This window comes from Notolabrus celidotus, chromosome 6 (assembly GCF_009762535.1).
Source record: "Notolabrus celidotus isolate fNotCel1 chromosome 6, fNotCel1.pri, whole genome shotgun sequence".
NCBI classification, from domain to species: Eukaryota; Metazoa; Chordata; class Actinopteri; order Labriformes; family Labridae; genus Notolabrus; species Notolabrus celidotus.
Window position 1 is genome coordinate 19,433,807 of NC_048277.1, and position 14,778 is coordinate 19,448,584.

General features: G+C 40.0%; 1 protein-coding gene across 1 annotated transcript in view; it reads left to right on the forward strand.

Moving 5' to 3' along the window:
- Positions 1–11,105, forward strand: part of grm3 (glutamate receptor, metabotropic 3) — a 50,768-nt gene extending 39,663 nt beyond the window's left edge. Inside the window, exons 10-14 of the mRNA XM_034684698.1 lie at positions 2,126–2,435; positions 2,560–2,753; positions 2,895–3,027; positions 6,458–6,635; positions 7,239–11,105. Coding sequence (XP_034540589.1) covers positions 2,126–2,435; positions 2,560–2,753; positions 2,895–3,027; positions 6,458–6,635; positions 7,239–7,315 — 892 coding nt within the window. The 3' untranslated portion in view covers positions 7,316–11,105. The remainder of the gene's footprint in view (positions 1–2,125; positions 2,436–2,559; positions 2,754–2,894; positions 3,028–6,457; positions 6,636–7,238) is intronic.
- Positions 11,106–14,778: the final 3,673 nt, after the last annotated feature.

A 14,778-nucleotide genomic window follows, 5' to 3' on the forward strand; every position in this document is an offset into this window, starting at 1 on the left:
AAAGCAAACTAAGAACATTATTTCTTCTCTATCTACTGGTGAAAAATTTGACTAGTTGCCTGGAACAGGTCTATTCTGAGACATTGTCATCGTGTGTGTATTTAAACCCCCCTATGACGATAAAATGAATCATCTGAAAACTCTAGAAAGTCATTTTTTAACCCAAACACATAGTTCCTCAAAAAGTCCATAGTTACTGGGGAAAGTTCCTGCGGTCGAAAGCACCTATTGTTTTTCAATTTACTCAAGCTGTATGAGTTGTAAACCTGCCACCATCATAATGCATGTGTGCGATGTAAGATTAGAGAACTGTATCTAAGGGGAATATAAGGCATAGCAAAAGGGCCAATTGATGCTGAATCGTTGACTGTATGTTAGTATGGCGACGCACCTCTGTCTCTTCCCATTGTTAAACAGTGAGGCCAAAATACTGCTTGATGAGCTTTGACATACTGTGTTAGTAGTAACGCATTTTGGAGCCAAGGCTTGTGCAAAAGCCACCTGGCTGGTGGAGCTGTGGGCTTATATATACATATATACATATATTTACCTTTCTGATAAAATAGCAAAGATCCCTTAAGTTGGTAGAGTCTACAGCAGATTCTTGTCTTGATTTAAATGGCACATTTATGGCTATGGAAAGTTCAATGACTCTTTTGTTGGGTTTGTTATGTTTCTCTAGCTATTCCTCCTCTACTCTGATAACTTGGTTAAGAATGTTGAAGGAACACGCATTTGTAAACATAACTGTCAGTCACAACGTTACATCCTGTCACATTGGGTAAAAACAAAGGAGTGAGGACCCAGGTGCAGACTAGAAGGTTTATTCACAAAATAACAAAAGCAAAAGGTCAAACAAAGACTTCAAAAGTCCAGGAAGGTCTAACTAAAAATGCGAGGGAATCACAGGTAATATACTGAAAGCAGGAAGAAGGGAACACAGGAGACAATGGCTGTTTTCGAAACGGCCTACTATACTAGCGGTACGTACTGATTTGGCCAAAATTCAGTATGTAGTATGAGAACAAGAGCAAAATCTGCAGTATGCCAAAACTCCCCGGGTGTCTACTGATTTGGAAAAATTTCACAGTATGCATCAGATTCGACGCGCTCCGCTTTTTCTTTTCTCTTATTTTTTTGACGGAGGGAACTCTGTTTTAAATTCCATATAAACCACTTCCTAACTTTTTAAATCATAAGTGATGCTAAAGAAGCAGTTTCTCTATCAGCTTGGCCGTTGTTTACTTCCGCATTCCAAAACCGGAAATTCAGTGACGTCTGACCCAGCGTACTGCAACACAGATTGAACAAAACAGTCATACTACATACTAAATTCAAACGCAGTATGTAGTAGGCAGTACCTACTGTATACTACATTAGTAGGTAGTATGTAGCAGGCCGTTATGAAAACAGCCAATGTAATGGACCAAGACAGAAAATGCCAAGACTTGTGCAAGGTAATCAGAGACAGGTGTGACAACGAGGCACAGGTGAAACTCATGAGGGTAATCGAAGTGAAGGGAAACACACAAGAGCAGGAAGTAAAAACCAGATATGCAGGGCTCAAGAACCACAAAGATAAAACAGGAAAGACGTTAGACTTGAGTAAGAAACACGTGACAATACACACACACACTCTAACACGTACACAAGGAACAACACAAGTCATGGATCACTAATAAACAACACAAGGAAGACATAATGATAATTCATAGCTAAAAGAGACAAGAACGAAACAAGAAATTAACTCAACGCATAACACATCTCTTCTAAACATCAAATAACTAATTTACTTTTTCAAAAAATTAGTACTTGCTTTAGCACAATAAGAACTAGCTACTAGTTTCACCAATGTTCTTTTTGTTGATATAAGCTCTTCAAAGTTTTGGCTTCACTTTTAGAGAGCTGTTGTATCATCCATGTTTTTACAGTCTACAGGCTGAATTCTATACATACTATTTTTACTACTAGGCCATTTTACTTGTGCCTCTCCTACCTAAAATATGTATGACTATGTTGATGTTAGATCATTTTCCTAGTATTGTGGAATATGTTGATACATTCTGTACTCTGCACCAATTAAAACTTTGACATCATTAACTTTTTTGTCTGCTGCTAATTACAGGTTCATGTGCACTGGCCTGGTGTTCTGGGTGTTTATCAGACACAACCACACACCGCTGGTGAAAGCGTCTGGTAGAGAACTATGTTACATCCTTCTCTCGGGAGTCTTCATGTCCTACGCCATGACTTTCCTTTTCTTGGCTAAGCCCTCTCCTGCCATCTGTGCCCTTCGGCGCCTCGGTCTGGGCACATCATTTGCTGTCTGCTACTCCGCCCTCCTTACCAAAACTAACAGAATCGCCAGGATATTTAATGGCGTAAAAGATGGAGCGGGAGCAGTCAGGCCACGCTTCATTAGCCCATCCTCTCAGGTGAGTGATTGTAGCATAATGTCCATCCATCTGCATCAGTCAGATGGATGGATGGATGGATGGATGGATGGACACACAGAGAATGTTGATGACCTTACCTACCTCTTCTCCTCTTCTTTTCCAGGTGTTTATCTGTCTAAGTTTGATTTCAGTCCAGTTGGTAATGGTGTCCGTGTGGCTGCTTCTGGAAGTTCCCGGGACACGGCGCTTCACCTTGCCAGAGCGGCGACAGACTGTCATTCTTAAGTGCAACGTGCGAGACTCCAGCATGCTCTTATCCCTGGGATATGACGTGCTCCTGGTCATCCTGTGTACTGTGTAAGTGTGTCATAGTTGGAATTTACCTTCCATTGATTTAAAAAATGACTCATCAGTTTTCTCAATTGCAGCAATATTCAGTAAGACTAGGTATATTTCTATATTCCAGTCAATCTAATCTGAAACCATTCTGCTTTTAAGGTATGCCTTCAAGACCAGAAAGTGCCCTGAGAACTTCAACGAGGCCAAGTTTATCGGATTCACCATGTACACCACCTGTATCATTTGGCTGGCATTTCTTCCCATCTTCTATGTCACATCCAGTGACTACAGGGTATAATCTTCTTGAGCACACACTCACACAAATACACACATACTTGTCTGTACCTTTCAAGAGTAACACATTGATCTACATTGATTTTCCTGCCAAGATTCTTCAACTACTGCAACATGTCTAACTCCAATCCAAGTGAATGGAACCCAATTTAACCCAAAAAGTTCAACATATTGACTTGAACAGTTTTTTTGCATACGTGCCAAGAGTAAAGCACTATTCCCATTACATTATTATTAATTGGGTAACTATGATCATTTTTGAAGTCTGCGTTTACTTGTGTTTTCTTACATTTCTGATTGAAAAATGCAGCAGTGCTGAATGACATCCACCTCGTCCTCTCTTGGGGTAGTGTCACTGTGCGGCTTACAGCCTGCTGGAAATGTATTGAAAGAAGACATCCACACCTGATAAAGTACCACAGAGACCATACATTAAAACACGTCATTTAAAGTGTATAAGCTTCCAAGCTATGAATCGGCTTGTATTGAGCCCTTTGCACCAATTAACCCTCCTGTTATGTTCATTTCCATGGAACAGCAATAATGTTCCTGGGTCAATTTGACCTGGGGCAATCCAAAAGTGTCAGAACCCAAAAAAAATCCCAATCTAAAAATGTATTTTTTAACTCCATTACTAATCGTTTAAATCAAGATTTAGTCCACTGGTGTTCTTTAATTCTCACAGATCATGGTTCAATGAGGATAACTCACTCGTTTTTCATTAAAATTAATGTAAAATCTTTTTTTTTAATGTACATTGGAAAGCCCTAAATATAAATACAATAGTTTTACATGACATAGATTTGTGTTTATTTGATTTTTTATGAAGTGATGTTGATAACACAACACCTCTTCTGTCACATGCTACCCTGATTTTTATGCTGTATTTAACTGGTTTGGAAGGCATATATTTCCTAAAATAGACTTTTAAAAGGGTAAATTTGACCCGCAACATAACAGGAGGGTTAATAAAGTGCTGCAGTGTTTTATTAATTCCATGCAAAAAAGGTAACATGGTGCACCAGGCGACATTGCCTCAATGTTCACTTACTGTTTGCATCACAAAGGCAATTAACCCATTTGAAAGAAAGAAGATGTTTCCTATGGCATGCTGCAAAGCATGAATTTTCACCCACAATGCTGTCATAACCAAGGCAGCATACAATGCAGTCTTCATTATTTTTGACCAGAAAAGGCAGCAAAAAGCAAACAGACGCCTTTTTAACAAAAAATGACGACCCCCAATGACTGAGATGCCAATTTGGACTGGATTGATACAATCAGAGGACCTTTGTGTGTCCTGAAATACAGTGGGTGAGTTGCCCCGGAATTTTTACCTGAAAAATTACAAATATCACTGATTCACATTGGATTCAAATCTACTATTATTACAAATTGTCAGAGCCCCCTAGGTGATACTTATCCTGTGCAAATAGGGCTTAAGCTAGAAAGATTAATACCACTCTCAAGACTGGAACCTAGGGGAATCAGATTCATTAGTTTGTCAAAAGATTAAAAAGCTCTCATGTATATCTCTGAATAGGTGTGAGACAATATATAGGAACAGCAATATATCGTCACCCTGAGTTGTGTAATACATCTATCAGATCTGTGGCATCAAATATGATTTCATTAAAAATAGTAACGCTCTAAACAGATTTCCCTTTCAATTTGACTCACCACATTGCTACTTCATGACTCCTCACTGTGGGACTAATGATGTTAATCCTTCATTTAACTTTTCATGGGTATTTTTTATTCCTCAGTTAATCATATATCATGAGGTCTCATTATATGATTGTCTTGCAATTTATCAATTATTGTAGAATCACTGAATCGTGATTGTCGCATTATCATGGGCCCTGTACTGGGTATTGTACTGTCACTTACCTTGGGATTCCCATCCCTACCTCTGAGCGTCACATATGTAAATACACTGCATCTTGTTTGCTTGATTCATACAAGAAAGAAGTCCACAAATGACAAGAAGGTGTTTTTCTTGGGCTTCACTTTGAGAGAGGAAGATGGCTTTGTGCTTTAGCTTCATACTTTGCATACAGACAGATCTTCTTGTATAACTCAAAGCAAAAATGATATTCCCAAAATGTAATAATTTTTCATCCGGGGAGTTGTTTTTTTTAGTCCTTACACAAGAACAGAGACCCAATAATGTAACCATGACAACACAGGTCTAGTGGCAACTTAAACAATTTCTAATCCTGCTGTCAAAAAAACGAGCGCTGCAGTATCAGGATGACAAGCAGACAGGCTCAGTCAAACTGCTGACACATGTCCAGATTTAACAGCGAAGGGGAGTGAGTGTTCACCTGGTACATACAAATCATAAGCATGCTGTACACACACACACCTTAAGCACACACTTCCACAAACACACACATAGTGCACTGTATCAAAGGGCATATGAGAGGAGTGCTGATGCCAGGGCTGCTCATTTGATCCCCTCTCTCTTTCTATCTCTCTCTCTCTCTCTCTCTCTCTCTCTCTCTCTCTCTCTCTCTCTCTCTCTCTCTCTCTCTCTTTCTATCTCTCTCTCTCTCTCTCTCTCTCTCTCTCTCTCTCTCTCTCTTTCTCTCTCTCTCTCTCTCTCTCTCTCTCTCTCTCTCTCTCTCTCTCTCTCTTTGCGAAAACAAGCATTTCTTTGGCCTTGTAATCTGACTTTCAGATTAGACAGGTGGAGGCATTAGATCCCCAACCTGCACAACCACCCACTCTCTCTCTCTCTCTCTCTCACACACACACACACACACATGCACGCACATTTACATACATACACGCGTAGGAGATGTTGAAGGGTAAGAACGGATGTGCTTCCCCGCGCACCACTGTGATTTCTCTGCGAGTTGCTGTTAATCAACCCTGTAAACATCTCTCAGCCACTCAAAGTAAGACACAGCAGTGATATGCCAGCCTGAAAAGGGACCAATAGTGTTCATAGTATTGATTTTGATCTGACAAATCTCAGATAATAGAGTTACATTTACCACTGAGATGCTGTAAGTTTGGCCTGTGGTCCCTGTTGATTAAGTCTTTCATTGATCCATCCTGTAATTGTTATCCACTAGACTGTTGCAGGGTACAAAAAGAAAAGGGTCTGCCGATAAAGAGTTACATACTCACTTTGTTGGCCTCATTGGCTCTGTGTTCTTTAACAGATTGGTTAATTACCTGAGGTGTTTTTATGCTCTGTATTTATCCTCTGGTTATTGAATTTGTCTTTGATTTATTATTGTTTTACTCCCTATCAAGCACATTTTCTACTCCTTTAAAAGGTGCCTTTGACATACATTCATTACAATAGATTTTCATCATCAAATTAGCTCTACACAGCAATAACTTTGAACAGCATAACCATCAGATTTATTCATCAAAGTCGGACTTCTCACTGTCTCCTCCTCTTTTCTCTGCAGGTTCAAACAACTACCATGTGTATCTCTGTCAGCCTGAGTGGCTTTGTGGTTCTGGGCTGTATGTTTGCTCCGAAGGTCCATATCATCATGTTTCAGCCGCAGAAGAATGTGACAAGCCACAGGCTTAACCTCAATCGTTTCAGTGTCAGTGGGGCTGCCACGTCGTACGCATCCCACGGTGGGTTACATGCTGTTACCTCATTTTTAAAGAGACAGGGTTTAGAGCAGCACTCTTTTGGTCTTTTTTTTAACACCTCTGTCAAATGAGTGTGTTGCAAGGACAAAGGAGAGGACATCTTGAAATATCTTAGTGTTTGTTGGTGTTTTGGTTATATAGAACGGCAATAGAACACTTTGGAAGGTGAGATATGGTCTGCTGTCACTCCAAAGGGGTTATCTTTTTAAAAATAATGCATGACTGACAGGTTCAATCAGGAGATACTTTGTAGTTAATGATCCTGCACCCTGCTCACAAGGCTTAAAGGTAGAGTGCAGTGAGATGCAAAATAGAAGCAGGGCCCCTAAAAAGTGACACATTTAATATATAGTGACATTTTTATTCATAAAAATATATATGCAGCTATCACCGTCTTTTATTTTCCACATATATTGTTTTTCCTAACTATTTCTATGATTGCACATGTGTAATACTTCAAAGAGGTTTCTTCATAACTTGCTTTATGAAACTATTTTTGTCTCCTTATCAGAAAAATCTGTAGTGTCTAATTATTTAGACATTGTGAGTAAATGTTCCCTCATTTCTTCCCTCTTCTGTATGTAGCTTCGGTCAGTGCCCAACACGTCCCAACTGTGTGTAACGGGAGAGAAATCGTTGACTCCACCACGTCTTCCCTGTGACCACATCTTGTCCATCCTCTGAATCTGCCCCTGCGACTGTTAGCCAATCCATGAACATTCCCCCCCTCCTGTGCCAACCATCCTTCTCTTCCTTATACAAATACTGTATACACGCACACACATTTACACATGTACACACAAATACACGCACAAACAAACAAACAAACAAACAAACAATCTTTCTTGTGGACTAGAACTGTATTGTTTCATAAATGTAGAAAGTGTGTAACTAAAATTAAATTATTTTCTAGGGATGTACATACATGGAATCGACATTGTTGTAAGTAGAGAAACAAAAGAACAAAAAAAGTTTTTAGGAGGAATTTTTGGAGCCTTTGTTTTTGATAGCTTTGTTATGATGCCATGTAAATAGACATGCGCTTAATCATGGTAGGAGGGTGTGTATCCCTCAGTCTGGATGCACATTTGTGGCTCTGCTTACCTCACCTGCAATATCTCACAGACTTTTTATTCTCAAGCTTTTTTGTAGATCTCATTGTAATAACCAATTATGTATGCATTTCTATTGTGTATCTGTACATTTGTATATTCTACTACTGATGGTTCAAAGAGCACAATGTTGACAGTCATGTAACCCGAGAGTGAATGTGGACAAAGGGATCAAAATGGACAGTACGAGATGGCTGGAACGGACATGTACAGAAATCAATGAAACTCATCAACTTGCAGCGACACGGTGCCAGAGCGCAGTTTCCAGCTTGGGAAGAACTCATCTCTTTAAAAAGTTATGCTTTGCACCCTAGATCCATATAAAGAACCTTTTGTGGCTGTTCTCGCAGGAAAATGTTTTTTGCTTTTGATACAAATGGCTATGTTTCTATTTCTGAGTATTGAATCCCTTTATCTAAATGGCCATAGTTCCAGACATGTGTTCAGAAAAACACCAGTATGTTCACTCCCACTCTCAAACTGTTGTTCATTTAGAGGAGTGTTGTGAAAAATAGCTGATGATACGTAATAGCACAGTGGAAAAAAAGTACAACAAACTTCCTTTGCCTCAAAACCGTCAGTACACAAAACTAAACAGTAATCATGAACGACAAGGACACTAATGGAGGGAAACTGTCTGCTTGTCTGGACACATGTTGATTTTTTCCAACTACAGGGGAGAGGTAGCTTCTGTTTTTGTTCCCCGGTGTTACAGCATGTGGTGAAGTTTTGAATATGGCTATGTGCCTTAACGTATGTTTGGTAGTGCTGCAGGAAGAGACTGTAAGAGGTGTTTTTTTTTTGTTAATACCAGCTGGTAAATGTCAAAGTGAGCCCAGTATAGAGTACATGTTTCAGGGCAAAAACAGTGTCTACCATTGTTAATCCCTACAAGCCTTCTGCCATTGATTGTGTATCAGAAGTGTTCCAACAGTCAGAGCAGTCCTTACACTGAAAGAACTTTCTCCATCCCCCTTCTTTCTTTAGTTTGTGAAGAAACAAACATCCATCATACTCATTCAACTTTATGTTTTTTTACAGCTAGGTGGCACTAATAAAAGAAGGAAGGGGAAGAGAAGCTCATATACTATAATGATAGAGTTATTGATTCGTCAGCTTATTGAAGTGTGCAGTTTACATGTCTGTGTTAAATGTGTTGACGTGGAGAGGCAAAGTGGAGCAGCTGGCTTTGGCTGTCAGTCCCAGAGAGGCTCACGAGAGGAGGCAGAGTACACAATGTCAGCGGCTGGCAGATCCCATCTCAAAACAGGCTGTTGGCAGTAAAACTAATATGCATAACATACATAACATTTAGCAAAATATCAAAGTTCTGTTTGTGGTTGGAAAAAAAATGACAACCTCTACTAAAGTGGGAGGACAAATGACAGAAAAAGCATATGAATGAAAGTTTTTATAAGACAATCTAAATAGACTTATTTTGTCAACTAATTTAGAATATTACAGCAGATTTTAAAGAGAGAGGCCTGCCATGCAATACAAACAGAGGGGTATTAAATCATTAATAAACTGATCTTAAATGGTTTTATATGCTGTATCAAATAAAGTGTCACTGTCAAGCAATATTTTGGACAAAATATGTGAGCAGAATCCTTTATTTCTACCCCAGACAAGCCTTTTAAATCGACTTTCTTTTTGTTAAGGGTCATACAGTGGGAACCGATTCACACCTCTCCAGCAGAACCCCATGGTAATCACACTGAATATGAGATTGAAGGAATTTTTAGAGGATGAGCCAAGACGAGCCGACCTACATCGAGGTGTGTGTGTGTTAGGTGCAGGGAGCAGGAGTGAGCGGTGTGGCAGAGCAGAGGGGAGCTGATGCTACTGCTGGATTATGTAAAGCACTCCCACAGCCCAGAAGTCGCAGCGCCGCTACGAAAAGCTCAAAAGCATTTCTGAGATTCGCAGTCTTTGTTAGCAGAAGGCTTAGCCATTCACTCTGTGGTCCTGCTCCCACAAGATACACCCCGCATGGCAGGTTGCTATGGACAACCACTGGCACATCCGCTGCCGGAATGTCTGTTTGTCTGCATGGAGAGGAGAGGAGGGGGGGGGTTGGTGAAGAGGGAGGAAGGAGTGGTGATGAAGAAGAGGAGGGATAGAAAGAAGAAGAACGGGTTGCTGGTTAGGATTCAAATTGGCACTGATTGATGAGATTTGGAAGGCTCAGTGCTCTACTCCCAGCTTTTTAATGCTCACACAAATAGAGCACTTAACCTTGATTCTGGTCTCATTTAGTTCAGGGACTAGTCTCAGACAAAAGTCTCACACCCCTTCTTCCGACCCTCTCTCTCTTAGTCCACCTCTCCAACCTCTCCCTCGCCTGGTCTCAACTGTATGTGTGAAACTGGCGGCTGAGTCGCTCTCAGCCAAGACCACCTTAGCCAGACAAACAGGTTGGTTTGGCACCCTTCAACTGAGGCAGCAAGATGTGGATGCGCACTGCAGAACATGCCAACTGGGAGACTTTAAGGAGGCTGATGGAGATGGATAAAAAAGGGTTAGGGAGTGTATGAGAACATGAAACCCTCAGCTTGTCGTCCCATGTACATGCTAACTTTCACTGTGGCTTTCTTAATTGGCTTCATTCAAGAATATCCCTTTCAAAGAGCAAACTACTGACATTGTTCCTCTATTCAGCCTCTGCCAAATGCCATGTGCTCTACAATGTTCTCTGTGCTGCTGTAGCCCCTTTCTAGACTGCAGAATGAGTCTTCAGCCTCTGTAGGTTTTGAAACAAGACAGGAGCTCTGTGAGGAAATAAAGCCTAGGTCAAGGTGATCCCTGGAGCTTGTCAATAGCAGAGCAATAGTTTGGCGTTTCTGATAGGTGCAATAACAAGGCTGTGATGACATCATAATAAATAACAACGAGCAAGCAGCTAGTGTCTGTGATCCTCTGTGTTTACTCTAAAAACTATTTCAGTGTGTCTGCGTGTGTGTGTCAGCGAGTCTATAAAATCTCAAAGATCATTGCTGGTGTGGATAGATATGTCTCTTCAGTCATATTACCAGCCTCTTGCCACCGCTTTTACCCACACACGCACAAGCACACACACACACAAACAAACACACACACACAAACACACACACACACACACACACACACACACACACTCAACCAACCACACACACAGGCTCTATTCATAGTGTGTGCTGGCAAATGTTGAAAGATGCCTCTAACACTCCTGCCTAATCTGTTCCCTAAGTGATGGCACTCCAATTAAACCATTTACTGAAGTGCTCCCTGCCTTAGGACAATGAAATCCAGTGTGTAGACTTGTTCGTCTCAGACAAGAAAGAGTGGAAGAAAATACTCTAAAATAAAGGAAAGAAAGGAAAAATGACAGTCTGTTGTCATAATTATAGACAAAGTGCCCGTTGAAGTGATTTTTCAAGGAAAAAAAGAAGGAGCAAGGTTTTTCTCTCAGCTTATTTAATACTCCAGACATTGCAGGAACCAAGTGTGTCCTGTTTCTTATTTCTTGGAACATCATACTGCTAACAGTTTCTACCTTTTGAGTACTACGTTTTCATTATCATCATATAAGCAGGCAATGACTGCCCTCTGGTGGTAGGCTCTGGTCATTACACGAATAGTTCACTTGTAGTGTCAACATCCAGGAACTTTCATCCTCGATCACTTTGTTGAACAGCAACCATGTTTATGTTTTATTGACAAGTGATGTACAATGCGGGGATTTGAAGTAGATGTTTCAAATTATAAATATACCATTGCAACTAAGAGTTGAGCATTGAAAAACAGAAAAATATTCAATATTTAAAAATGCACATTAGGAAGTTACAAGTTATAATGAGACATGGGGGGAGGGGAGAAAAAAGTTTGTACAATAAAAATTACTGTATGTTTACTTTTCTTGTAATACATTAATAAAAAGACCTTGAGCAAAAAAAAAAAAAGAAGTTACAAGTTATCTGAAGGGTCAAAGGACAACTCACTAGGTAGTGCAACACAATCCTTCATCTTTTATCTGACTTGCTATGGATTGGAATATTTCAAACGTACACCTTAATGAATAGAAGTTGTACAGATAGGTTAACTGGAAATTGTGCTGCGAACCCTCTCACATCTAAAACAGGAAGTCCTTGAACCCTGTGTTCACACAAGAAAAACAAGGTTGGAAATCACAGATTCCATCGTTATCAGCACTTATGGTTTCTGAGTTAACATTTCTCGTTTGTAAAACATTAGCTTTTGGATGAATGTATTGAATATGTGTGAGGGAGTGGCACCATCGCCAGCAGCGGGGGCGCGCACACACCGACACCGACACCGACACATACACACACGCACCAAACTTTTCCCGTTCCTAACAGCACTTCATTCATTCCGGTTCACACACCAACATCAGAATTTCTTAGGGTGCACACTTTGAAGCTCTATCAGTGTTTAAAACATACATTGTCATAGTATTGGGTTGCTGCACTTACCGGCTCACGCTCAACCAGGTTGTGTCTTAACTGCGCAAACCGAGCGCATCTGGCGCGCATCCTATATAGATGTATGGTGGCCAAAGGTGGCCACGTGACCGTGGTTAATTAATCTTTTTGTTTGTTCTAAATTATTGTGTTTGAATTAGGTATAGTAAATGCCTGTGGAAATGTTTGTTTTTCTTTGGATTGTGTGTAAGGTTAATCGCCTTGAAATTACCTTGATGTAGGGTTATAATTGTTTGGGAAATATTGTGATTTCAAACGCCCAGTGGGAGGGGCTACACCCTTTAAAAGAGGGCCAGATTTGACTCTCTTGGCAGTTGAACCAAATTACTAAGCAGGTAACATTGCTGTGTGTTTTTTTTGACGAACGACCGCTGTTTTCTGGGGGGTTTTGTCAAGTGAGTAATTGTAGTACTCAGTAGTGATGGCGAGATGAAGCTTCATGAAGCTTTGAGGCTTTCCATCCTTTTGGTTCACTCATGGGCCGAAGCTTCATGGTGCTCCATTTGCTCTACTGCGCCATCAAGTGGACAATAAATGTAAAATAAATGCAGTGATTATAATGACACCATCCCTTTGGTGTGTGAAGCTTTGAATTGAATAAATGAATGATGTTTGTGATGCCAATACATAAATAATGAACTTCTAAATATGGTGTCTGTCTTTACGATACAATGGCCAGGTCAAAAGGGAAAGTGGAAACAAATTGGGGATAAGGTTGGGACTGTGCGTTGCCCCTTATATTTCGAATCACACACAAAACCCACAAACCAGTTCCTGAATCAGTCACATGTTACAGACGGCTCGCAAGGCTTCGAACATCACCACATACATCATCAACACAAGCCTCGATACACGCTTCACAGAAATCTTCCTGGATTACTCGGCCCACACTTCGAAGCCTCGACACGGGAGGACACATCACTAGTAATTGTACTCAGACAAGACTTACGAGAACAATTGTAAATTATCTTTGTTTTTTTACACTTGTAAATATTTTTCTTCCATTGCACTGGGGAGGCTGGGCAATAAAACTATCAAAATCAAGTTTTCCCACCACGCCTGGGTTTTTTTCCCACATTATTTTGAGTCCAGAAAGGGAACCCCACGACAGTATGGAATATGAAAATGGATGGCTAGAAATTAATTCACCATTTAATTTTTTTTATTGTAGAAATTTGAAAAGAAACATATTAATTAAATATGCAAGCAGAGGGTTGTGCTACACCTGCAGGAGAAAGACCAAGATGGCCAAACAAGATTAAGATCTTCTTAGAAGAGTCTGCTGACTTAGACAAAAAAAAAAATGGAGTGTAGATCCATCCTGGCCAGAACCGTTATCAAGCATTTGAAATCTGGAGCAGACTAAAAACTGGATATGAGAGCTGCAACAACTTCCTGTTCATCAGTGAGATATCAAACTTTGCCTAACTATCAGGGATACTTGCTTTTACAATATCTGAGATTCTTTCTTGAGTCGGAGGTGAAAGGTAGAAGTGAGTTTATAAATGATTCTTTTTTCCTTTGCATACAGTTAAATATTTTTCATTTAGATGTGTTCAGGCCAGGATTTTTTCCCTATATGCTAAATACGAAGAAGATTGAACACAGTACACAAGTTGTATAACATCTTTCTGTCATATTGATAGACATCAGACTTTAGAATACCACCAACAGCCATGTCTGTTCATGAAAACTCAGGATTTGAAAAACCATTGATGGTCAAGGTCTTTTTAATTTCAAGCTAGGAGATGACACGAAAAGCCATGGAAGATTTTTTCTTTTAATCAAATCAAAATGCTTGATTTCATTATGTGTTAACATGGTGACAATTACAGACCATCTTATAGGTCAAAATACAGGTGTCTGCCAATTTCAAGCGGGTCGGTGAAAGCAGCTCCAGGGCAAGGATTTTTGAATACTCCAAGGGTGCAATATAATATTATAGGGTGAAATCCAGAGCCATGCACAGAACTCAAAGAATTATCAGTTATTATTTCTGATGCATTTGCAAAGTTTGAAGAGTAGTGTTTAAACTGAAACTATTCCACTGAAGATTTGTGGGAAGTTAATTGAATTTCTTTTAAAACTTTAAGGAAGTTTCAATGTTTCTATGTACATTTTCAGCATAACTTCACACACGTTCCACCCTCACATCTTGACCCCCTATCTCCCACCATGATCCCCGAGGTCCTCTGAGCAGGTCTCTTCTGTTCCTCCACTGGCTCAACAGAGACTCAGGGGTCACCATGTCATTTTAGTTGTGAGACCCCATTTGAGGAACCAACTGCCTACTCAGACGTAGTTGTGTACATTATTCAAGGTCTGTCTGATATCCCATATTACTACGGCTTTTTACACTGTTTTATTTTGCCCCAGCATGGGAAGCACTAGCAAGCTTTAAATATGCTATAAAAACAAATTTGAATTTGATTTGACTTGAATAAGAATTTTTTGAACTTGTTTATATGTAATGACAGGTTTTTCATAGTTCCTACTCGAATCATTTCATATTTGTTTGTGAGGCTTTTGCCT